The 25,320-nt window shown below is 36.2% G+C and overlaps 5 protein-coding genes across 7 annotated transcripts in view; 4 read left to right on the top strand and 1 right to left on the bottom strand.

The window, feature by feature from the left end:
• LOC143900368 (chymotrypsin-2-like) overlaps window positions 1–1,343 on the top strand; it is a 2,355-nt gene extending 1,012 nt beyond the window's left edge. The window contains exons 3-5 of the mRNA XM_077411628.1: window positions 55–304; window positions 506–646; window positions 980–1,343. Of these exons, the coding sequence (XP_077267754.1) occupies window positions 55–304; window positions 506–646; window positions 980–1,192 (604 nt within the window). The 3' untranslated portion in view covers window positions 1,193–1,343. The remainder of the gene's footprint in view (window positions 1–54; window positions 305–505; window positions 647–979) is intronic.
• A 5,452-nt stretch (window positions 1,344–6,795) lies between these two features.
• LOC143900369 (chymotrypsin-2-like) lies at window positions 6,796–9,418 on the top strand. Its single transcript, XM_077411629.1, has 5 exons — window positions 6,796–6,937; window positions 7,511–7,667; window positions 8,023–8,275; window positions 8,534–8,671; window positions 9,005–9,418. Exons 1-5 carry the CDS (start codon window positions 6,883–6,885, stop codon window positions 9,215–9,217), a joined length of 816 nt encoding a protein of 271 aa, XP_077267755.1. The 5' UTR covers window positions 6,796–6,882; the 3' UTR covers window positions 9,218–9,418.
• Window positions 9,419–11,001: 1,583 nt separating this feature from the next.
• Window positions 11,002–13,802, bottom strand: LOC143900365 (WD repeat-containing protein 46). Its single transcript, XM_077411623.1, has 6 exons — window positions 13,382–13,802; window positions 12,365–13,101; window positions 11,966–12,282; window positions 11,567–11,891; window positions 11,365–11,478; window positions 11,002–11,279 (listed from the first exon to the last, which is right to left on the bottom strand). Exons 1-6 carry the CDS (start codon window positions 13,392–13,394, stop codon window positions 11,172–11,174), a joined length of 1,614 nt encoding a protein of 537 aa, XP_077267749.1. The 5' UTR covers window positions 13,395–13,802; the 3' UTR covers window positions 11,002–11,171.
• Window positions 13,803–14,137: 335 nt separating this feature from the next.
• Fl(2)d (Pre-mRNA-splicing regulator female-lethal(2)D) lies at window positions 14,138–21,088 on the top strand. Of its 3 annotated transcripts, none has more exons than XM_077411624.1 (6): window positions 14,138–14,489; window positions 15,425–15,797; window positions 18,206–18,330; window positions 18,425–18,603; window positions 18,678–18,832; window positions 18,935–21,088. In XM_077411624.1, the coding sequence occupies exons 2-6, from the start codon at window positions 15,566–15,568 to the stop codon at window positions 19,639–19,641; spliced, it is 1,398 nt and encodes a 465-aa protein (XP_077267750.1). In that variant the 5' UTR covers window positions 14,138–14,489; window positions 15,425–15,565; the 3' UTR covers window positions 19,642–21,088. The 3 variants fall into 3 exon arrangements, with proteins under 3 accessions (XP_077267750.1, XP_077267751.1, XP_077267752.1); XM_077411625.1 differs by lacking the exon at window positions 14,138–14,489 and adding an exon at window positions 14,566–15,045; XM_077411626.1 differs by lacking the exon at window positions 14,138–14,489 and having other exon boundaries at window positions 15,655–17,221.
• A 321-nt stretch (window positions 21,089–21,409) lies between these two features.
• Window positions 21,410–24,169, top strand: Sod2 (superoxide dismutase 2). Its single transcript, XM_077411639.1, has 3 exons — window positions 21,410–21,693; window positions 22,584–22,873; window positions 23,543–24,169. Exons 1-3 carry the CDS (start codon window positions 21,656–21,658, stop codon window positions 23,869–23,871), a joined length of 657 nt encoding a protein of 218 aa, XP_077267765.1. The 5' UTR covers window positions 21,410–21,655; the 3' UTR covers window positions 23,872–24,169.
• Window positions 24,170–25,320: the final 1,151 nt, after the last annotated feature.

The raw sequence follows: 25,320 nt of genomic DNA, 5'->3' as shown, positions 1-25,320 counted from the left end.
GACTCCTAAATTAAATCAAAGCAAAGTAATCATAAACTTTACTGATTGTTACAGTCGGCGATTTCCATCCGACATTCAAATCGGCGTTGGAAGCAATAGTCTTCAGTCTCAAATTACATACACTGCAAACGCTCTAATAATACACCCTAATTACAACAAGGCGCAACACCTTAATGACATTGGATTAATTAAATTATCGAAAGACATCACATTTAATAAAACCATCACATCGACAGCTCTAATATCTGAAAACAAGGATTTTGAAAATGAAAGGTTTCAAGTCTCTGGTTGGGGAAGACAATGGGTAAATATAAGAAATATATCTAATATCTTATTTAAAATTATCTAACAAAATTATTTTTAACCAAAATTTATACAAGGGTGAGTTTTAACAAATATTATTTTACAGCTCTCGAGAACTTTCAAGAACGATATATTATATTCTTTATCATTTCTATATCAAAACTAAGGTATCAAGCATTAGTTTAAAACACTTTATTTTCAGGCGGGCGGCCCGATTCCAGTACGCCTGCAACATGTCACAGTGACCGGATATTCTCAAAAGAGATGCGCTGCGATATACGCACCCAATATCACCGATGGTCATATATGCACCCTTGAATCGTATGGTAAAGGAGTTTGCAATGTAAGTATATATAATTGTAAAATAAATTGTGCACGCGTTTATCTTATAACAACCTTTATCCCGCTAAAAATTATAATAAGGTTTAGTAAAAAAAAAAAGTAATCGTCGTTGCTTTATCTATGTTGATATCAGATTGATAAGGAATGACGAATGACATTTCTATCGTTCAGATAATTTGCTAGAACTAGTTCTGATAGAAAAGCGGTTAAATTGCTTTACAAAAACAACTTTAAAGTGACGATTATTAACTTCGCGCGCTGATATCTAGAGAATCAATATTTCGATGAAAAACTTTTGGCAAATATTACTACATTAAATACATTGTCTCGGCAGGGTGACTCTGGTGGTGCGCTCACTTACGGAGACAAACTAGTTGGCGTCGTGTCTTTTGGTGTTCCATGCGCCGAGGGCTTTCCAGATGTGTTCACTAGAGTGTACTACTACAAAGACTGGGTCAACAAATATATTAATGCAGGCTGCAACCAACAATTAAACATCCTTCTCGGACTTTTTACAACGTATTTGTGCATACATTCATTTTTGTAGATACGCATATTTTATTGCGCGCGCCTGTGATCGGTTAATTTTAATTATTGATGAATATTGCATAAAAATGTAAATGAAGATCTTAAAAAAAAATTGTATCGTTACAGATAATGTTTTATAAGTTATAAAATTTCTCTTTTATTACATGTAATATATGTATATCTATATATAAAATATATTTCCAAGTATATATCCAAGTAAATAAATAAGTTAGAGACATATGTTTATGTAAACTTTTTTGTTCATTAGAAATTGGAAAGGCTGTGAGATGTTTTTCTGTTCAGTTTGACCTAGAAAATATTTCTATAAAATATAGTGCCATGCGCAATTCTGAAACATAGTCAATAGATAGTTTCTACAAAACTTTATTTTTATGTGTAAAAAGAAATTAAAAGCAAATTAAAAATTATCTCGTCCTGTAAAACTAATTAATTTGACTAAAATAAATTTATTTCAAATAGTTTTAATTTCGATATCTTTTTACATTTTGCTATTTTAGTATGCATCTATTCTTTAATTAAGTGAAATATATTTCAGTAAAAATTTTTTTGTTTTTTATTAAAATGCTGAATTAATGTATTTTATTTTATTGTAACTATATATCGCGTAAAAGAGTCACGGTCGGTCTCGCTCCGCGTGTACTTGGCGCGAGACACTACCGTGTCTCTTGATAAAATTAAAAATTTTTTTAGCTATTTTTTATCAAAAACCATTTATTTCCGAGTTATAAAGAATTTTCTACAGCAGATGTTCGATCAATGTGCCTTCCATTCATTCCAACATGCAATTCGGCACACTTTCTCATTCCAAATATTAAATAAAAATTATTTAATATAAAAGTATTAGTATTATTTAATATACTTTTTGAGTTGCTATTATTAAAAATATTATAATAATTAATATAATATTATATGTGTTAATATTATTTTTTTATATTATTATTATTATATTTTAAAGTTATTACTATTATTTATAGTCCACAATTTTTTCAACTATCGAATTATATCCCCTTTATCCCTGTGTGTGTGCCTACCCCCGTATCCCTACCTATCCATATCCCTTTAATCCTATATATTTTTCTACCTACCCGTGTTACAATCTAATATAAATGTAATACAAATCTTCAATTAAGGTCACGACACGAATTATAAAAGGAACCTGATTTGCTGGTTAATCCAGCGAGATACCTCAAAGTGACACTGGGAAATGTAAAATTGGAGTTTCAATACGCGCTCGATTAGGATTTTATTGGTATTTTTCCAGTCTCGCACACGCGAGAAAATATAAAGAAAACAGCCCTACTTGGGGCAAATAAACAGATATGTAGTAAAAATGGAAAAATTTCTCGATGTAAAAACTGGCTGGAAAAACCAACCACGAAAATGCGAAGATGCGTGTTCATGCGGCACGCATCTCTCTTGAAAATTTATCGAGTAAGATACAAAATAAATGACGTGAGATCCGAAAAAAAAGAAAATTTCCGCAAATTGTATTATAATTGGATATTATAATTAATCAAAAAATAATCGCGTTGATATTAATTGAATAATATATGCAACTCTTTATAAACTTACATATATCGATATAAATATATCTCATTTTTATTTTTCTACTAAAATTATTTTATATAATGTATTCATATATATTACTCCAAAATTGAATCCATAATTATACTATACAATCGACTCTAAAATAATTTAAAAAGTTACTAAAAAGTTTCAGAACGTTTCTGGACAGATTATTTACAATCTCACGTCATATATTACTTGATTGGCATAAAGCCAATTTCTTAGTCAAAAATAGATGGATAGACTACAAAAAATTAGGGTTAAATCGATGCTTCGTTAAAATAAATTTTAGTAATCAATAATCATCATGTTTTCTATAAAATAAATTGAATAATAAGATCAAAATATTTCTTATACCCTTTCTATTCATGTGTATATTTATATGCATACTTCCACGCTTGTTTTTATGCATACTAAAATTCTAAATATATTGCTTATTCTTGCATCGATTTATATAATACTTAATCTCGCATGGATAAATATATGAAAGAAATAAATGGGTAAAATTAACACACAACCTAACTAATACCGTAATTCATAACTTTTCCCTACAGATATTATTTTTACGACATCCTAATACAATATCTGATTTATTTTTATCTCTTTTGTTTAAGGAAAATAATGTCATAAAAATAATTGTTTAAAGAAATCTAAATAAAACTTTTCTATTTCAAAAATTATTACTTTAATTGTCATAGTATTATTTTACTTTTTATATTTCTGTTGTATTTCTCAAATATTTATTATTCCAATTATAAGTGAAATTAATCTACGTAATAAAATTTCGAAAATTTAATCTATCGTGCATCTTATACTAATTCAAATTCACAAAATAAAATTCTAATAGGTATATTTCGACAAAACATTTTGTCATATATATTTATTTAAGATTTAAAATTTTAATATCAAAAACTATTTATACAGAACGCGGTAGTTCGTCAACATACGTCGATTAAGAATGAGCTCTTTGCGTGCAAAGTGTGCGAGTATTTCCTCATCAAGCACACAATCGCATAAATATATCAATAAATAAAGTAACACCATTGCAAGATTAAATATTTTCCGCAATTAGTTTTAGCCCATCCATTTTAAGGCAACAAATCTACGAGATTTAGTATTTTTATATTATAATTTGTCATAATTCGATAATATATCAAAATACACACATTTACTCTATATTTGATTAATCGTAGATTCGTTACCCAAATAAAAAAAATTTCGACTCACCGACCCGATGCGCAACAAGCGGAGTTGATCAGCCCAGCTACGATGATACTGTAACACACAAACATAAGATTCAAATTAAAGAAGCGCTCAAATGATGCAGCATTTCAAAAGATAATTGTGTTACGCGCCTCTAATTCGTTTTTCAATGAGATATTTTGCAATATAATTATCTTTTTACTCAAAAAGATCTTTTAGAAGAATAAAAATTTGGATATATAATTTCTCCTTCTCTAATTACTTCTAATTTATCGAGACAAAGCAATTCGAATAAATAAAAAAGAATTATTAATTTTATGCATATGAGAGATGATACTCACCCCAAGGTTGCTCCGCCGGGGCCCGATGTCTCTCTCAGACCTCCTCCTCCTCTCGGCCGCGTTCATCACCGCGTTACTTTTTATATCGGCAACTTGGAGCGATACTACGCGAGTCAAGCGGACGGTTAGTAAAAGACACGCAGTTGTCTTTGATTGATCAAAGATACGCTCTTGAAATTAAATATCGCGCGCGCGCAGTGCGTATCGAACTGGCGAATCTCGCGAAAGTAATAGCGTTTTTTCTTGGCTGCACTATTGCCCACTAGTGCAACACTAGTGCAACATTAATGCAACGCTATTGGGTAGTGCAGGGCACTGCAGGGCAGTGCAGGGCGATAGTGCAGCCAAGAAAAAACGCTATAAAACTGCATTATTAATTCTTACTCGCACGACGAAGAATCGTGACGGCCGGCCGCTAATGAAGCGCTCACGAACGAGCGGTGTGTATCACGGCGCGGCGTCGGTGTTCCGTTACTCGAATCGCTCGATTTCACTCGCGACAATATATCCCGATGGCCCTCTTTTTCCCTTCGGAGAGAATCGGAGTCGGAGATCAATCACACACGCGACCAATTCCGCACGCACGGCATTCAAAGCACGACACGAGACAAATGAACGCTTCGGGCCCAGACATATGGCGGAACGAGCGCCGTGCGTCGCCGCGATTACATCGTCCGTAAATATCACGACGAAACTGTAAATCACACTCACAATTACGCCTCGATGTCTCCGCCTCGACGTCTCCGCCAACGACGTCTCCACCTCGGAGCGAGCCCTCCGATTCGTGCACGACACATTCCGCGGCACAAACGCTGAAAACACTTGCAAATTGAGCACGTACGCGGTACGGCCCGCACTCATCGCGTAGCCGTCAGCCGATTATTCCCGCGGCCCGCGGAACGAGAAGCAGGAGTGCCAATCGCGTAGAAACGATCACGCGTTCCGAATCATCACGAAGCACAGCGACGGGCGCGCGGAGCACGAGCACTTCCCACCTGTACAAAATCCATCGGGAGAATGATAGCCGAGAAGCCGCGAGTGACTTCCGAGTTCCGCAGGTAACGGGTACTCCGAGCGTTTACGGAAACAAGTGGCAAGGCCGCTCAGCACCGACGAAAATCGGCCGCGCGGCGAAGTACGCCGTTTCCAAGTTCAACGGTCGCGCCTAGTATGGCGTCTCTGGTATGTATGCCGCTGCCTGCGCCGCGCCGGCGGCGGCTCGGAGCGGCCGAACGTGATTGGCCGGATCTGGGGGCTCGACTCGCGAGCCAATCGCGTTCGACTCACCCAAATTCTCAGTATTCTCACCTGACTGCGCGGCGGCAGGCAGCGCCGCAGCGGCGCGCGGCGCGCGGCGCAAGTAATCAACGCACAACGCATTCAACGTTGTCGCTCGCGTAATTCTTTTCTCGCGAACGAAACGAAAAGAAATCCGGTTACACGGAGTGTCGCGAAGCGAACGTACGCCGAATATTCCGTTCTTTCTTGCGTCGAGTGCAACGAGTGGGATGCGGGATGCCGTCGCTCGGCGAAACGAACGCCGAAGCCCGTGCTGGACGCCGCGCCGTATACGTATCAACCTCCCGCGAGTCTCCCACAGTGCTCCCGTGATCGGTGTAAGTAAACTTTACATGTGAAATAAATGTTTCGAAGCGCGATTACATCCGAATCTTAACAGAACCGTGTCGCAGTGAAACGATAACCTCGAAATTCGCGTGCGCCTCTCCTGCCTTCGTTCCGATTTCTACTCCGAATGAGTGAATCGCGCGGAAAGATTCTTTAACGATATAGCTATTAATAATTAATTGAGCGATTGAAAAGAACGATCGCGCGTTCGGCGTTCTCACTTTGTCGTGATCGCCAACGAGGGAGCGAGCTTGCTTCAAAATGTGTATGAACGTCGAGAGAGTGCGAATTAACAAGCTCAAATGGTGCGTCACATCCACGAATGCAATTCCGTTTTTCGTTAAAGAACAGGCGCGTAATTCGCTTGTTTACGTAATTCGTCGCAAATGTTTATTTGCACGTGTGTGTTGCTTTATTTCTCATAACCTCTACTTTACGGAAAATTTACGTTAAATTGTATCGTCTTTTGAAATTAATTCATCGCGATTGTTCTCGAGACCGAAAGAACCAATCAGCGGAAAAAGTATCGCGGAGAAACGACAATGATTCAATCTTTTACGTGCTCTCTTTAAGAGTGGAATTTTTGGTTTAATTTTTTTAAATGTTTTTAGCGCAATTTTCTGATTTCAAAATTCTTTTTGAAAAACATTTTTAACATTTTTAAAATTAAGAAATGCTATAAACAACACTTATTTGTTATCTAAATATATGTATTTTTTATACAAAACAAATTTTGTACTTCCTTTACAGGTAGCGCATAGTTACTTCCTTTATCTCTTTTCAGAAGGATAAATTTTTTTACGATTACACGCGAAGATAACGCATACGAATAGATACGCGGAAAATTGATAATTTTCACCTACGGTTATATAAATTGAAGATAACGCGTTTCACGCGCCTCAGTATCACTCTATCTCTCTTTACTAATCTATCAACTATATACTATATCGCTATGTTTTCTATTACTAGTCTCATATTCGGGTGTCTAATATATTACGGTGCCCATGGTAAGTATAATTGTGAAAATCATATTAATGAGGAGATGTAAATTGAGCTGTAACCGAGGCTGCAACGCATTACGAATAATTCAAATGTGTATAATTCCAACGATATTGCTTGATCGGATTAATTGTTACGAAACTTCCGCGTCGCGCACTTATCCGATATCATCCGAGTAAGTTGCATTTCGTCTCTCAGTTTCGTATAAGCGAAAATATCGCAATTATTTTACAAATTATCTGTGTTTGGTGCTTTTTGTATATTTTAAAACGCGTCACATAGCCATATCTGGTTCAGCATTTAAGTACCGCATATTTTAAAAACGACGCGGTGAGCTTAACCCGTAATTTAATTATTTTAAAGATTTTGATAAAATATATACTCGCTTATATAACTCATTTCGTATTCTAAAACGTATAGTCTGTATTATTATATATGAAATATAACAATTAAAATAAAGAAGAGACTTAATATCTATATTAAAAAATGAGTTTATAACATATATATATAGCTAAGTTGCTATTGATCTTTTTAGCATCAACGCTATAGTGCGAGAAAATAAAAATATTTTTAATTTATAGGTTTGCCACGCCCGCAAATCGTCGGCGGCACCGATGCTCCGGACGGCCTGTATCCTTATCAAGTATCGTTGAAGGATCCTTACACTAAAACACATCTCTGCGGTGGGGCCATCGTTAGCAAAAAATATATTATTACCGCGGCGCACTGTTTGTATGGGTATGTATGTCCTATTTTATTTCAGTCCGAAACGAATAATTATCCGAATAATTATTGCATGTTGTACATTTGCAATTTTGTAAAAAAAAAAGCTATTATTGTATACCGTTTAAATGCAAATAAATATAATGAGACGGAATTATAAAGAAATGAAAAATTTCGAAAAACACTTAACGATCCTCGATATCTAGATATCGCTTATACCGTTTATATGTAATTAAGATTACCTCTTCTCTTAAACATTCAAACAGATATATTGTTATATAAATATCAGAATAAAAGAATTAATCCTTTACATAGTAGCTTTTAAATTAAATACAAGCGAAGTAATCGGAATCTTTATTGATTGTTACAGTCTGTACTATCCACACAATGTTATCGTTGACGTTGGAAGCAATCTTCTTTATTCTCAAACTACATATACAGCGAAGGAGCTAATAATGCACCCTAATTATAACAGAACGCTACGCATTAACGATATTGGTTTAATTGAGCTAAAGAACGACATCAAATTTGATAACAACACCAAACCGATCGATTTAGTATCGTCCGACAATAATTTTGATGGAGTTGGAGGTTTAATAGTTACTGGTTGGGGAAATACTTCGGTAAGTATAAGAAATACATCTATCTCATTCAAAATTATCCAAAATTATACGAGACCAAGTTCTAACAAGTATTATTTAAAGCTGCCGAGAGTTTCAAAAGACACATTCTTTATCATTTCTATTTTAAAACTAAGCATCAGGCATTAAGTTAAATACACTTAATTGTACCAAAACCAATGGTCGAATCGTCACGATGATTATCTGCCAATTGTAGTTGATTAAAATGAATTCTAATTGTTAAATACACTTTTGTTTCAGCCGAACGGCCGGACTCCAGAACATCTGCAACAAATTATGGTGACAGGATTTTCTCAAGAGACGTGCGCCCATACGTACGACGATATCAGCGAACGTCAAGTATGCACTCTTCTAGCGTTGGGTAAAGGAATATGCAGTGTAAGTATATAAAGTATATAAATTAAATCGCGCACACGTTTATCTTACGATATAACCCTTATCTCGGTAGAAAATATAAAAAAGAAATTAAAAGAAAGAGTAATTGCTCTTGCTTTATCTAGCTTGATACCAGATTGATAAGAAATAGCATTTCTATCATTCAGGTAATCTCTGTTAAAGCTAATCGGAACTACTTCTAATAGAAATCAATTAATTGCTTCAAACAACTTTAAAGTAGTAATTATTTACGTCACACGATATCTAGAAAATCGATATGTCGATGGAAAATTCTGACGAACATTGGTAAAAATATTAAATACGCTATCTCCGCAGGGTGATTCCGGCGGTGCGCTTATTTACAATGGCAAACTAGTTGGCATTGCGTCCTTTGGTAAGGAATGCGCCGAGGGCTTTCCGGATGTGTTCACTAGGGTGTTCCACTACGGAGACTGGGTCAACAAATATATTAATGCAGGCTGCAACCAACAATTAAACATCCTTCTCGGACTTTTTACGATGTATCTGTGTATACATTCATTTTTGTAGAGACTTATATTTTACTGCGCGCGCCTGTGATCGATCAGTTTTAGTTATTGATGTTAATGAATATTACGTGAGGATGAAAATGAAGTTGTTAATAAAAAATTATATTGTTACGGATAATATATTCTAACGTATGAAATTTCTCTTCTATTGGATGTAATATATCGTTGTATACATAAAATATATTATCCAATTATATTTTGATAGTACGAGATTGAAATTGATCTATTGATATTGAACGTATAATCTTAAGATTCTTTAAAAAATATACAAAAATTTATACTTTCAGAAATTTTGCACAAAAACAAGTTGCGAAATTAAATTGGTGCGCACAAAATTTTGGATATTTTAATGAATAATTAAAATATTGTACTCTTAAAAAAAATAAAGCTTATTTAATCAAAATAAACTTTATTGGCATCGATACATTTTTCTCAATGATTTTACAATGAATACATACTATTTACTAAAAACTATTTATTTTAATTTTTAACTTTAAACTATTTAAATATATATTATATAAAGTTATATTAACTCTATGAATTATTTTACAACTTTCTCTCTCTCTCTCTCTCTCTCTCTCTTTTTTTTAATATTATTTTTATTTTTAAAAATTTTGTCTTAAAAAATAAAGTTAAAAATGTTTGAAAATATGACAATCTGTAGGCAACACATCCAATGAATAAGAAGGATGTGGTAGGAATTCATAATTTAATTTATTTAACTTTATTGTTATTCGCGAAATGTGTGCATATACAGCCGAACATTGTTGTTAAGAATTATATTGGTCCATAACGATTGATAAAAAATGTTGTATTTTTATTTATACATATTTTATATTCAGTCTTCTAACGAGTTCTCTCGTCATTTGACTAGGATCTTTTCCTACTAAGGCTCTTAAAATACTATTATCAATATACAGCTTTACAGTGAGCCATGCGACTCACTTTGCAAAAATAAATCTTCACAATAGAATTTTTAAATCCAACTCTATACTGGTTTTTTACAGTGTGTTTTCTCTAAAAACTCTGTTAATATCGTGAGTAGCTGCAATATTCCCCAATTTGAATTCATATACAAAAATTGTGCAAATTTTATTGAAATTTATGCTTATTTGGAACTTTAAGCAAACAACCAAAATGCGTTTCAAAAAGAGCTCTATGAGCACAGTAACTAGAATAATAAGCATAACTATAATTATAAGTGATTAAATTGTATATATGCCAGTTAATTTCGTCGCTGGTGGTATCTAACACGAAAAATCGAAAGAGAAAGAAGATGAGGATGACCAAAAAGGTGAAAAAGAGATGCGGCAGACGAAACATAATAGTGAAGTTTGAACCTAATTTTCTAATGTGAGAACCGATTTTTTTCTCCCTCGATATTTTTTAACTATATTCAGTGCACCACAAAATGAAGTTTTATTGCTTTCATTCAATATGTATATAAATACCTAACAAAATCGTAGCTATTGGTAAATAAAACCGTCATCTCCCCATGAGCCTCTGCGAAAATTTATGCGTCACCTATATCTAGGTGGTATACTACTCAAAGTGTGTCAAATACATGTATATCTGTATATATTTTATATCTTTTATTTAGTTCAGGAAATGAGGCCAAATAGTTCCAAACCACGTCCGTTCTTCTCCTTCAATTAGGACAGCGACATCGCGGGCCTGCGTAAAAAACGCAATCAAATAAATCCATGCTGATCCATATCCTGCTGATGAAAAACGGAATGGGAAGGCATATAAAAGGACATTGACGCTAAATTATTGCTGCAGGTATTTCATGAGCAATGATCATAATTTATTTATAAATTGTAACAAGATGAGTAATCTACGTATTATTGAATAAATCAAAGTATGTAAACGATTTTCCAAGTATATACGTATACAATAATTTCATACGTCCACGCTCATAATTAAATTAAATCAGTTTTATCATAATTATTCTATTATTTTTTCGAAACAAATCTATTTAATACACCATAATCTTTATTCTGATTCTCAATCTTTTTCGATCCTGTTGCCTTCTGTTTTTCACGAAGCGCTTCAATCATTTCCTAAAAATAACAATTTATAATCATTTAATGTCCAATTTATAAGTATCGAAAACAAACTAATTTAAAATTAATACAAAATGCTTACCCGACGATTTTGATCTTTAAGTATTTTTTTAGTTTTTATTATTTTCGCGGTTCCACCTTTCCCCTTAGCTTTTGTTCGTCGAGGTTCAAAGTTTATTGATTTTGGTTTAATATACTGAAAAGAGCATTGTTAAAATGTTGAATATCATAACGATGTAATTAAAAAATAATCTGAATTAAAGATATTTTTATATCTTACTTACCAAAAGCTTTTTCTTCGCCTCTAATTTCTCTTTATACGTAGGTACATCAACTTCGAGTATCTCGGTCGAGTCAAGGGTAATTAATTCCGGTTGTATTTTTTCCAAAAGTGCTTTCACTTCCGTTTCTCGTCTCTGACTCTTGGTTTGGAATGGATTACTCTCGTGCGCGTCGTAGTTCGCTTCCGCGCTTCCTGGCACCAATAGCGACGAAAATTCATTCGCCGTAGATATTCCCAAGACGTCTTCATATGGGCAAAATCTCACGCAGTTCACATTGCGAGCAGTTCTATGTCGTAAATATGGCTTGAAATCGCCAGAAGTTTCCCTGACATAAAAATAAGTACGTATGAATAAAAATTCCTCCAATATTGTATTACATTTATTTTATCAGCAAATTACCTATAAACTTCAACTACATTGCCCATTCCAAGCGCAAGCAAACCACGCTGACTGTAAGACATACGATGAGCGGGTGAACGAAGGTGCAAGTGGCTCACCGGCCCTGTTAATTGCCTGACATCCCATATCTTCACAGATTTATCTATAGAACTGGTTGCCATGTAAGTCCCATATGGATGAACGGTACACGTCATAATTGATTGGTGATGGCAAAGCATTTTCGCCAATGGTTTATGAGAGTTTGGGGACCACATAGATACTATTCCTTTCGAGTTGCCCACACATAACACTGCGTTACTCGGATTCTGGGTCATCACCTATAATAATGAATTAAATGGTTGTCGGTAAGCATCTGAGATACAACAATCGGAAATCAACGTAATCTTTAACAAAACTCACAGATATTCTACCCAAATTGGAGTTATAACGAGCGACCTGCTTGCCTATAGATATATCCAACCAAGCCATGTGACCATCCTTTGATCCGCTGGCAAGCAAAAAGTGATATGGCAAAAATTCCAATCTCGTCACACCGTTCATTCTTTTCAGGCAATGTAACTCTATTCCCTGATTGTCGTATACGTAAACCCAATCCTTCTGCGCTACCGCAAACATGGTCTCCAGATGCAGCCACGTAACATCGTGCACAGACTCCATCACGTTTATTTCACAGGCCAGCTTCTTCGTTACCCAGTCAAAAGCTGCCACGTGACCTTGTTTCCCACCTAAGAGCAAGTGTCTACCATTTCTGATATATCTAAAGCAGTACGGACCAAACTGCAGATCCAGTTTGAAACGTTTAGCCGCACTTGTTATATCCACATTCTCCACTATTTGCTTCTGTCGATACTCAGTAGTGACTTCTCCAGGTTCTGCTTCCATATAGCCATGCTCTTCCGTCAATAGTAACTCCGTCCGAGCAGAAGCTTCCACCTGCTCTTCTATTGCTCGCTCTTTCTGTTTTAATTTCTCTCTCAGAACTTTATTTTTTATCGCACTTGTCTTTCGTCTTAACTCAAGTCCAGGACCTTGAGAATATTTCGCTAGTACTGTTTTATCAATTGGCACCTTTCCAGAGTGCCTGTTTTTTTTCTTACCAACTGGTGTCTTTTCGTGGTATCTCTCTCTTTTGCCCACTAGAAACAACATAAACATAATTTTGAGTAATTGGATAATTTTGTAATGCAAGATTTTTAATTACATTTTTCAGACTTAGAAGTTATTTAAAACAGCAATAATTATCTCTTTTTAATTTTAAATTGCATTTTTAGAAATTTATTGCATTTATATCTATTTTTTCTGTACACGTGAGTTAACCTAACCATAATATAATCTATATATTATATATATCATTGATCGTGTCAGTGAGAAAGAAAAACAAAAATCGAACAACAAAAATGATTATACTGCTCATACCTGGTGGCTTCATTGTGATTTTTATTGTAATCACGTATTAATCATTAACTTTTGTACTGATCCTGACTGATCTTTCAACAATACGTATACATACACATGCTTCAAAGACGAAGTCAAATTGGTATTTACCACGAGGGCGTTAGTGTACATCAGTGACATGAAATTCCAAGCTGCGAAACAATTAAGTCCAATTTTCATGAGATTTCCAAAAAGTTTTGTAAAGTTATAACAATATTCTTTTTTAAAACGTCAATCAGCGTAATTGATAAAATCGACGAAATTGATAGATCTATTTTCTTTTGCTGAACTGGCTGCACTAATTCATAGTTTATTTATTTTTTTCCTTTTAACGTGTGGAGTAAAAAAAATAAATTCTGGACTATAGTGTAGCCAGTTCAACAATAGAGAACAGACCCATAATTGCGATAATTTATATAATTATAAAATTTAACAAAAAAAAAAGTTACTTTTAAATGTTACGACGACGCTAATTTCCAGAAATAGAATCATATCATGCAACGATTGAACTTTAAACTTATTAGGAAGAAAGAAGAGTTTGTGTTTAGAGGTTTTATATATAAAAATACTCATATTAGGAGCAAATCTTCTAATTGATCTGGCAACCCTGTTCGAGGCATTCGTCTTCTTAGGTCGATCGTGATTGGAGCATGCGCTGGCACACTCCCGTTCACTGTTCAGCCATTCCGGTTCCCCCCTCTCGCGGTCCGCGCGGGGGTGATTGTCATTCATGATTAGTCGTCAGCGTTTCTGACCCGCGGCGAGCGTTTGTCGGCGTTCCCCCCAAGTTTCCGCGTATGGTGTCAAATTATACGCGTACCGCGTCGAGAACGGCCAGGCGCTCAGTCGTGAAGTTACGCGCGTCTTCCCCTGGCCGCTGGCCGCTCGCGCAGCACTCGGCTCTCGGCTCCGTTCGGATTGATCGATCGCGGAGGCGGAGTGAAGTTGGCCGCACGCGGACGACGGAGTACGGAGAGGACCCATTTGGCGCTTTTTTTTTTTCCCACGGACGCACGATGTCACCCGTCCCGTCTCTCTCCTGATACCCAGCCCAGCCGTCACGATGGAATGTCCACCGTTCTAACGGACGGTAGGTAGAGTCGGGCGAACTTTTAAAGATAGAGGAGAGGAAAAAAAAAGGGAAAAAGTGTGTTAGCGCGCGCGGCAGTGTCCGATGACTCCGATGGTGTCCGAGAAACCGCGTGACGATCGATCGCGGTGGATTTTGACGTCGAGTTTGCCCGTTGCCCGGTCCCGCGAGCCCGATTCGAGATCCGCGCGATCGCGATCGTTTCCCCGGAAGGTGGAAAAAAGACTGAAAGTGGGGGGACGAGAGTGAAAGAAGAAAAAAAAAGGGAACGAATCGCTTGGATCTCTCGGATGTGAAACGCGAGCTGCTCCTTCGTGGCGGACATGTCCGACGTAATGGCGTCACGACTGTCTTTTTCGACCGGAGCCGGAGATAAATGCATTCCGCTTCCCTGACTGCCGCAACTGGCCGCAACGGCGGATTCCGGCGACGCCTCTCCTTTACCCGTTTCCCCGTTCTCGGGATTTCGCGTGATCTCGCTTTGTTAGACGCCGCGCTATCCTTGACGGAATATCCACGGATATTCGGCAATTCGAGTCTGATATTTTCCAATAAGGTTCAGTATATTTCTCACACGCTGGAAAAAAGTTGATACATTTGTACTCTAGTTCTAAAGTTTGCTTTTAACTGTACGGATATGCGACGAGTGGACGGTCTAAATCTCGTAGCAGATAAACTCCCAACCGACTTACCTAATAGGTTAATTGGATGTAACCGAGGATCGTTAAATTTCCAATTTGACGATCTTACAATGCGACACACCTTCATTACGGAATTCCTTCGAATATCCTAGCGAGATAGAACGAATTGATTTGCCTAACGGAAGCTATTTGCGTCGCGTTATTGCAATTTCAAGAGATAGCCAGATAGAGCTCGTGCTCTCGTAATTTGTATGTCAAGTTTGATATTATTTGCGCTATGTGTTTCCGTTTCAGATGGCTGCCTTCTAATACCGATTGCGTCAGTAGTATTCGGTCAGCGGCGCGATTCATCGGCATCGTAACATTGACGAATAGAAGATTTCGCGTAAAGGCCTCTTCTACGTTTTAACGTCCAACTGCGAATTAGCGGTGGAAATGGCAGATGAGTGCAGCGAGGTCAAGTCGGCAGGACCGTCCTCGCCAAGGAGTCCTCAGGGCAGCGGCAACGGTGGAAAGCCGAGTAGCCCGCACTCGCCTAGGCAACCGAGGCACGTGAAGCTAACTCAGCAACAATTGGACAGCTTGACAAAGGACGAGCTGGCGGCCAAATGGCACGAACAGGACTTGTATGTGGAGTGTCTAGAAGCCCAGGCGGCAGCTCAGGAAGGTACTGAGATCACACGAGTGAGACCACCTCACTCACCACATATCTTAATCGAATTAACGAATGCCAGAACACAACGGTCTTTTGTAAGAGACAAGACTCTCGTAGAGACGCTAAGCGTAGGGTTCATTAGATCAGTGTTCAGGATACTATTATTAAGTTGTCTATTAGATTTAAGGTAGCGAGCGAGAGAGAGAGAGAGAGAGAGAGAGAGAGAGAGAGTAAATAAGTACTCCAGGTATAAATGTAGGAAACTAATTTTTTATCGCTCTATGAGAGACCTTAGTACACGTGCGATCAGATTATCTTAATGTATCTGCACAAAAAAGTACTAGAGAGATTAAATATGGAATTGAGATACAATGTTGCGCTTCATATATACGACATAGTGATTATATTAATATATTAATTTCCAAAACTACATTTGTGATGTGTACAGTGCGGGTAATTAAAGATTCATATGTATCGTGACATAAAGCGATAATTCTCGAGGTATTTGTGAGCACGGGTGGAGTGACAGCCACATATATGACGTACAAAAAAAGGAATACGTTTAGTTCAAATTCTCTTGTGAGCAATTGCATTATCAGCCATAAAGAGCATGGTTAGCGAGTAATGGTGAAAATGGCTGAGGTAACGAGTGCTTATGTGTGTCAAGAAGCAAAAATTTCTCTGCCAAAAACGTGTCTGCCATGCATCGATGTTATGGAAGGCACAGCCTTGCTCGGAATGTCATTTTTTCACAAGTGCTCTGTGCAGTGTATCGCGTATATCTCTGCGGTGTAAATAATTATACTGCCAAATGCAGGAGAGTGTGTGCCGTGCGTGATAAATTCGAAATACCGAGTTTCTAGTTAACGGAGGATGAGATGAAAAGCAGCGTTTGATATGATGGCGCTGAATTTATGGCTCGGAGGAATAATAAGAGTGGATCCGTGTCACCGTTTGGCCTACAAATTACTGCACCTGGGGTGCGTGAAATTTAAATCTCGGTGAAGTACGCAACCACATTCGTCGTTACCAATTGGAACGCTACATGACTCAATCCCGTCATCTGTCCTCTCCCTTCCCGTCTCTGGTTTACGTATCCTTACATATGTTATCTTGTCCTTGAACTTTTCTTCCAGTTAGAGATAATGCAATTTTTAATTAACTGTATTCCTAGACCAATTATCCTACTACGTATTCTTACTACGAATGCAACTTGTGCATGCATTTATACCTGCACCATAATATCCTGGTATCGGATATGAATTTCAAAAGTTACATACCTGTGGGTTAACCCGGCCAGCGTCTCGTTACAACATCTGTGCCTGCAACAAGTACACGCTTGATTCTTGCGGAAGAAAAATAACGTCCACTCTTGGTCTTGGTCGAAGTACAGAGAGTCTCACAAATGGCACGTCGCAACGACACCAAAAATCAAAGTATGCGCCAATTAACAATGTCAGTTGTCAGGCAGTCATAGTCACGTACTTACAAAAGTATATTGTTTATTTATGCGCACTTAGGTTAAAATTATAAATAGTAATTTTTCACCAGTATACTTGGTTCCATCAAAAACTCTGTTGATATATTATATATACAAATTATACAGAATATTTTATACAATTACAGTCTGAGGTTTCAAATATTTAATACGATTCATAAATTTTTATTCTTAATTTATAAAATAAATTAAAAAACAGAAAATAGAAAAAGTTATTTATAATTATAGAAAGAAAATTCTTGAATATATTGTTATAAAAATTTTGCAGTAGAATAAAGTATTCATGCTAACATTTCTTCCAAATAATAAGTTTTATTCATTAATTAGCTTTGAAAAACTAAAAATGCAACGGAACAAACTTTTATATTTTTGTTGAAATCAATATATATACGCAGAGAAATATGATATACAGAAAAATTATGTTATTCTTTTCTAATCTTTTAATTCACTTCATAAAAATAATTATAAATCCTTGCATATAAATATTGCTCGCTTAAATCAGAAATCACATACTGGACTTTTATATTTGCATTTTTAATATATATGTTCAAATATCAAAAGATAAAATTTATATAAAACATCTTTTAAATTTTGAAAAAAGAAAATATAATTCAAAATTGCTTGTTAGATATTGAAGAAACAAAACCAACTTGTGCAGGCTTAAAATAGTTCAAAAACTGATATGCGCGCGCGCGTATGTGTGTATGTATTACATCTCCCATGAAATACATATTCCATAATTTTAACATATGGCGAATAACTTTGCTATTTTACAAGAAATATTTTTCTTGTAAGATATAAATATATACATACGTCACAAATATATTATATATGTAATTACTATTGCAATTTTAAGAAACACAGATACCATTGAATGTTGAAGTTCTAGAAGTAGAAAAATTTATAGACTATTCCTTTATAGGTGAACTAACTTCATTGAGAGAATCCGAAAACAAATACAGACAACAATATATAGAAGCATCTCACAGGGAGAAGATCTTAGTAAGGAGGCTTGCCTCTAAAGAACAGGAATTGCAAGAGTATATTGTATGTAACTATTCTCAGTCGAGAGTACAATTTATCTTGTAAGATTTATTTCTATACGACTCTATAAAAAAAGGCTTATTTTTTTCATTATTAGAATCAAATAACTGAAATGAAAGCCACCCAAGCTCCGTCCGCAGCTGCATTAAGGTCCGCTCTATTAGATCCGGCTGTTAATATATTGATACAGAAATTAAGGCAAGAGTTAATAACGACCAAGGGCAAATTGGAGGATACACAGAATGAACTAAGCGCGTGGAAGTTTACCCCGGATAGGTGATGAAAGCTTTATACGTTGAATAAGAAACTGCACGACACAAATTTTCACTAATTAAATATTTTATTTGCAGTAATACGGGGAAAAGGTTAATGGCAAAATGTAGATTGTTATATCAGGAAAATGAAGAACTTGGTCGTATGATTGCCAGTGGACGTATTGCTAAATTGGAAGGCGAGCTTGCTCTGCAAAAGAGTTTCAGTGAAGAAGTGAAAAAGTCACAATCAGGTATCTTATTAGATATTCACTGATTTACAATTGTTATAATTATTATAATTGAAATCTACGATCAAAACATTTCAAATATAACTCATACATTTTCTTTTGCAGAATTAGACGAGTTTCTGCAAGATTTAGATGAAGACGTGGAGGGTATGCAGAGCACCATTTACTTTTTACAACAAGAACTACGCAAGGCTCGAGAGTCGGTCACGCTACTGCAACAGGAGAATTCAGCATTGAAGGCGAATACAAACGACAATAATTTATCCAACGGTTTGTCGCCCCATACGCCACCGATTAAGAAAGAGGAACCGGAAGAAACCGCTGTACCAGATACGAAAGTTCCAAAATCGATGGAGGACAGTGATATGTGCAAAGGTGTAAGGACTCCACCGTTAACGTCGCCCCAGAGTGAGCTTACCAGTGTCGAAAGAACAGAACGTGCAGAGAGAAAACTTAATCAAGCCGATCATAATGACGAGAGTTCTAGCGACTCCGCGGCGTTAATTATTAAGGTTGAAAACGAGGAACTTAGCGATAGGGAGGAGGAGCAGGAGGAGAATCGGAACAAGCGATTGTTAAGGAGTAAAAATCACAGTAGGAATAGTGGTAAATCGAACGGGGAGGAGGTGATAACGCGAACAACGCGGGGTAGGGACAGGACAAAGAGGGAGAAAAGTGCAGCCAGTAGTGACGATGAAAGGACGCACAAAAAGAAACGGAGGGAGAGTATTCTTTCTCTCGATTATAACGAGGCCGATGACGACGCGTTAGTTTTAACCAATGGCGAGACTCTGCAGAGTGATCCGGAATGAACGATTAGTTTAGGTTGATTTTGGATGACATTAATAACCACGCGTGATTGAAATTCGCGATATATTTGATTTGACATCCCCGTTACTATTGTGTATAAAATTTTTCATCTGAAGCAACGCCGGCTATTTACAAGATGAATTGGTCGAATAAATAAATAATTAGCCATAAAGAAACGTAATTTCAGTACCTGTATTCGTGATAAACTGCAAAGGATGAATATTCGCATTGGTCTAAAAAAAAAATAATAAGCCTGTAAATACTCTTATACCATTAGATTGATATATAAAGTTCACGTTTACGTCGAGTTACTTGCAAACGACCAAGTTGCGTATTATACATTGCAAAGATATATCAGACGAGAAATCTGAATAGGTTTAATATAATTTATTACAGCCAAACGCGCTGTAAGGAAAACCAGAACAATCGAGTTTTGTTTGTATTTTGTAAATTTATTGTATTAAAACTCTATATAAAAACCAGCACAGGCTTTAGTGAATCGGTAAAAGGAACGGATGATTCGAAAGATATTGTCAAGAATAAATAAAAAAAAAAAAATAAATAAAAAAAAATAAATAAAAAAAAACGCTTGATTAATATTAGATAAATAAATTATGCTTTCAGAAAAAGAAAAAAAATGCAGTGTGAGATTTTCGCATGATTCTGTACGTAACGGTCCGATGTGTACATACGTATTCCTGTGCAATGTGAGACACGTATCGATCCCACTGTACAATGTGCGTTTTGCTTTTATCGAACGATTGGAAATCATACATAAAGCAAATGACATGAAATACACAACGTTAGTCTTAGCGATGCAAATGGATTGATCTCACAGACTGATACATTAAACTTACATTTTTAATTTTCTCTAAACTAAACTAAACTTGTATAGCGTTTGATATATTTTATATTATCTATATATGCAGATTTGTTTCGTATCGCGTCCCTCGGAAAGATTTGCGCTTTCAATTTCGTTCGCGGTCTACGTTGTGAGGAAAAAAATAGAGGATATCGAAAGTTGCATCGAAAAGAATGTTACGAGATATATATATATATATATATATATATATATATATATATATATATATACGCATGAGATACGTTCCATCCCCAAATTTTCCGCGCGTACAGAGTGCCATTATTATTCTTGTCTAGATATCGATGCTACAATAACTTTTGAATTACGAGCGACGTAAAGTATAAAGCCTTTTCTTACGCAAATTTTGCAATCGAAACATACGGTGTCTTCTTTTCTTTAAATAATTTAAGGGCGATTGAAAGCAACTTGTATTTCGATGAGAGTCCAATGAAATTTTTACACGTCCGCCTTTTCGCTTACGCGATGTAGAACGTTCGCTAATTTACACACTCACCGCTGAAGTATGCTAACATGAATTGTGAATCTTCAACTGCAAGACATGATCATTAAAGGATTCCTTATTCAGACTGAAGATGTTAATTTCCTCCCATTCCATACTTGGCATTTAATATATTGCAAGAAGAAAATTTAACAATTTCAAGGACAATCCTTAATCAACAGGGTTGAAAGGTAAAAATAAATTCAATATATCAAATTTAATATAGTATACATTTAAAAGTTCAATTTGAAAACGAGAGATATTGCCGCCGGCGATACTCGATCGATCGATTTGGAATTAGAACACACCGATGGGCAAACTTCAGATTTCCGTCCGGGAACGGCACTTCGGCGCAAAAACCATTTATAATCTTATATATATATACGCAAATTTCCACTCGCGACGTCGGTATCGCAGCGAACTTGGCGTACTTACTCGGCGAACAGTTCGAGCAGGCTGAGCAGGCTCGCGTGCAGTATCGCTGGCGTTTCGCAACGGCGGTGGTGGTGTAGAACTGTGATTGCGTATGTGTGTAGAACCGTAAGCACGGAACCACGGGCAACCGGAGCAATCGCGCAAGTAGAAAACAAATCCTTGGGAAATTTAGAATCGCAGCTATACCCGAAGGACAGACAGTTCACCCCCCGCCCCGATCATGCTCGCAGCAAGGCGCGCTTTGATCTCCAGCACGATGTAAGCGTAAACGAGATAGCCGCCTCGGCGAATCCGCTCTGCTGTTTTCGCATTATGTAATTTCTAACCTGGCACGCGACCGGTCGACATATAATGATATTTTCGGGATATACTTATCTATGGCTACAATTGCCGTGCTCTTGCTCGGAATCGTTTGATGAGCCGACGTTAATAATTTTATGTAAAATCATCGTGTAAAAAATGTGTCAGTGCTTTTGTTGTGCTTTTCGTATGCCAACGCAGAACTGGCGCAACAGCTGATCCGCGAATTGTCAAAAGAAATTAGCTATTTTTGTTTTTTATTTTAGAACTTTTGCCTCGGGATTTTTTTTATTAGAAATCGTTTTATTTTTCCAAAATTTGCAAACAAATATAATTTAATTGCTAGAATTATTTCGCGAGATATATATACCTATTTTTACTGTTTTTTTTTTCTCGTAAAGAGTACTTCCACAACCGGTAGAGTTATCTCGCGCACCTTTACATTTAGATTGTTTTTTTTTTTTGCTACCTTTATGTTATATTATTCTTCATAATCGATTATCTAGATTTTAGAAATAAAAATCGTTTTCTGTAAACTTATATAGCGGTAATCAAAATTATACCGCTTAATTATAATTATAAATATTATATTGCGGTTTAATTAAAATTATATTATTTTGAATATCTATAAATAAAGGAAATTACAGAAAAATTATACACATTAGCTTTTAAACAGGAAACAGAACTTTTCAAATTGGAAACAACGGGGCACAAATGTTTTTATTTTACACACTCATATGTATTATATTTTATATATTAATTATATCATTTTACTTATTAGTTTTTTTACTTTATAATACACACAACAATTTAATCTATAAATGATTTCTTTTCGGTGACTGACGCAGCAAGGATGTCTTCGCGAGGTCGAAGCATTCACTTCCGGATCTGCCATACGACTACAAGGCTCTGGAACCCATTATATCCAGCGAGATCATGGAGCTTCATCATTCCAAGCATCATGCTACCTACGTTAACAATTTGAACGTAGCCGAGGAAAAAATGCGGGAGGCAGTCGCAAAAGGCGACGTCAATACACAAATCGCCCTGGGCCCAGCTATCAAGTTCAACGGCGGTGGTCATCTTAATCATTCGATCTTCTGGTGCAACCTCTCGCCCAATGGTAGCAATCCGGATGGTAATATCGAGAAACAAGTGGATTAAACTCTCTCTCTTTCTCTCTCTCTCTCTCTCTCACACACATAATTGATTAGACTCTCCAGTTCGTAAAAGGAATATCTGAATATTCAAGTCAATTTAAAGCAATTAAAAAATGATTCTTATAAAATTTTATGTTTACATAGTTTGCATAAGAGCGCACGATGAAAATTGGGATTTTATTAAGACTCAGTGTTTAACGACAATGTTACTTGATCTTATTCTCATTAATTATATCTCACAAGCTTCATACGTATATATAATCACCATCAATGTCCACCACATGTGGTCCAATTAACCTGGATTCCAAAATTTTCAAACTTATATAAGGTACGAAGTGTTAAAATAAAAAAAAAACAAACACAAAAGCACTTGACAAATAGGAAAGACATTAGGAGAGAAATTAAAGAATTTTATATTTCTTGAGATTAAGAGAAGAGAAAGAGATCATCGATATAAATGTAAATAATTTTTAATAAATATATGTAGATCTTTCTGTGGTAAAAAATCTATGCATATATATATGTAAAAAACCATTAGATATAAAAATACTTTTCAATTCGCGTAATGTCAATCGTAAGATAATAATTGTAGTTCATATAATGTAATTTGCGCAGATGGATGATATATTACGTTTTTTTTTTCTTAGCTGCCCTTGCGCAGCAAATCAGCAAAGACTTCGGCAGTTTAGAGGAAATGAAGAAACGCTTGTCCGAGTTGACCGTGGCGATTCAGGGCTCCGGCTGGGGTTGGCTCGGTTACGATCGGAAAGCCAAGTCGCTGAGGCTAGCGACCTGTGCGAATCAAGATCCCCTGCAAGCCACGACCGGTCTCATTCCTCTCTTCGGCATCGACGTGTGGGAACACGCCTATTACTTGCAATATAAGAACGTGCGACCCGTTTACGTGCAAGCAATCTTCGACATCGTTAACTGGCAGGATATAAACGCACGCTTCAAAAGCGCCACTAGTTGTTAAGGGGTTAAGTCTGTTTTTCAGATATTGAAATGTCGCTTATATAGAGCGACGCTTTTACTAGGACCAATAGATATCATCGGGAACTTTTGACGCGCTTAATTCGCCTGTGATTTCATATGCTTTTCTTTTTCTACGCTGTATCCGAAGTGACTACAATCGAGTGACGAGTAAAATGTAAAAAGTACAGGAATATAAAGGTACACTTATTTAGAACCTTATCCTTAACGTAAAACGAAAGTCTGTTTTTATCTTACAATTAACAGTGATAAATAAAAGAGACATGCAGCTCCCAAAACTATCGATTTGTACGATTTGGTGGGTTTGACGTCTATATATTCCTTACCAGAGAAGGAAATAGAAAACCATTATTACTTTTCGATCGCTATACAAAGAAACCTAAAACAAATAGGCCTCTAGTTTCAGGCAGCCTTTTGGTGGACAAGTCATAGAACGGAAGTCTGTCTGGAATAATCGCCAACGTCGGAAGGACTCGATTAGCACACTGAAGAAGAATCAATAAACGCGTAATCATTTCTTTCCGCTCGCACACGATTCCCTTTAAAACGTATACATTTTTTAAATAATATTGTTAACTTTATGCTTCTTTTAAAATGTAACACTACAATCCGAATCTACGAGCGTTATTGATAACAGTTTAACATGTGTAAGAATTGCAAGAATTTATCTAAATTTACTTTTATTTGACAGGAAACCGAGCGAAAAGTACACGTGGAAATAAATGGAAGATATTGAACATTTTTCCTTTCCAAATGGATTAGACCCGAAGACTTGTACGAAATGATCAATTATTATCAGATTAAGCTGTGAAAAAATATGTTGGTATTTAATAATTTATTGCATATACACACAAGATCGATTAATAACAAGATAAATAAATATAATGTGTCGGCAAGACTGCAACTATGCCACTTACACACACACATGAAATTAAAAATATAGTATTTATAACATAATAAAATGGACGGAATAAAAGTAAGACGTAAGATAGACATATTTTATTATTGGAACAAATTATTCTTTTGCAAATCAAAAGGCATTTCATTGTTTACGTTACGTAAATGAAGAAATAAAAAATTCCTTTAATCAATAGAGAGCAATAAATTATTTAATAAATTTTTTATTTTTATCGCGCGTTCCAGATTACCGGATACAAATGCAATACAACAATTCCCACAAAGACAGCAATGTGTTTCGTAGATCGAACGGATCGTGGGAGAGACGGGCCCCCGTCTGTCTATATAGGAGTGACCGAGTGACACTTGCCGAGTTCCGATAAATCACCTGACCGCGGTGAAAAACAAGGTTATGTTTGGGGACTTGGGGAATCGCCAGGCTATGATTCATCTGGCTTTCCAGGAAGCGAAACGGAGCGAGAGTAAAAACGCGTTATCTGCGCGTGTGCGCGAGACCGAGAGATCGTGATCTTTA

The sequence above is a fragment of the Temnothorax americanus genome, unplaced genomic scaffold (genome assembly GCF_048541705.1).
Source record: "Temnothorax americanus isolate GAGA-0224 unplaced genomic scaffold, ASM4854170v1 Scaffold3, whole genome shotgun sequence".
In the NCBI taxonomy this organism is placed as follows: Eukaryota; Metazoa; Arthropoda; class Insecta; order Hymenoptera; family Formicidae; genus Temnothorax; species Temnothorax americanus.
This window is presented reverse-complemented; position numbering and strand designations above follow the sequence as displayed.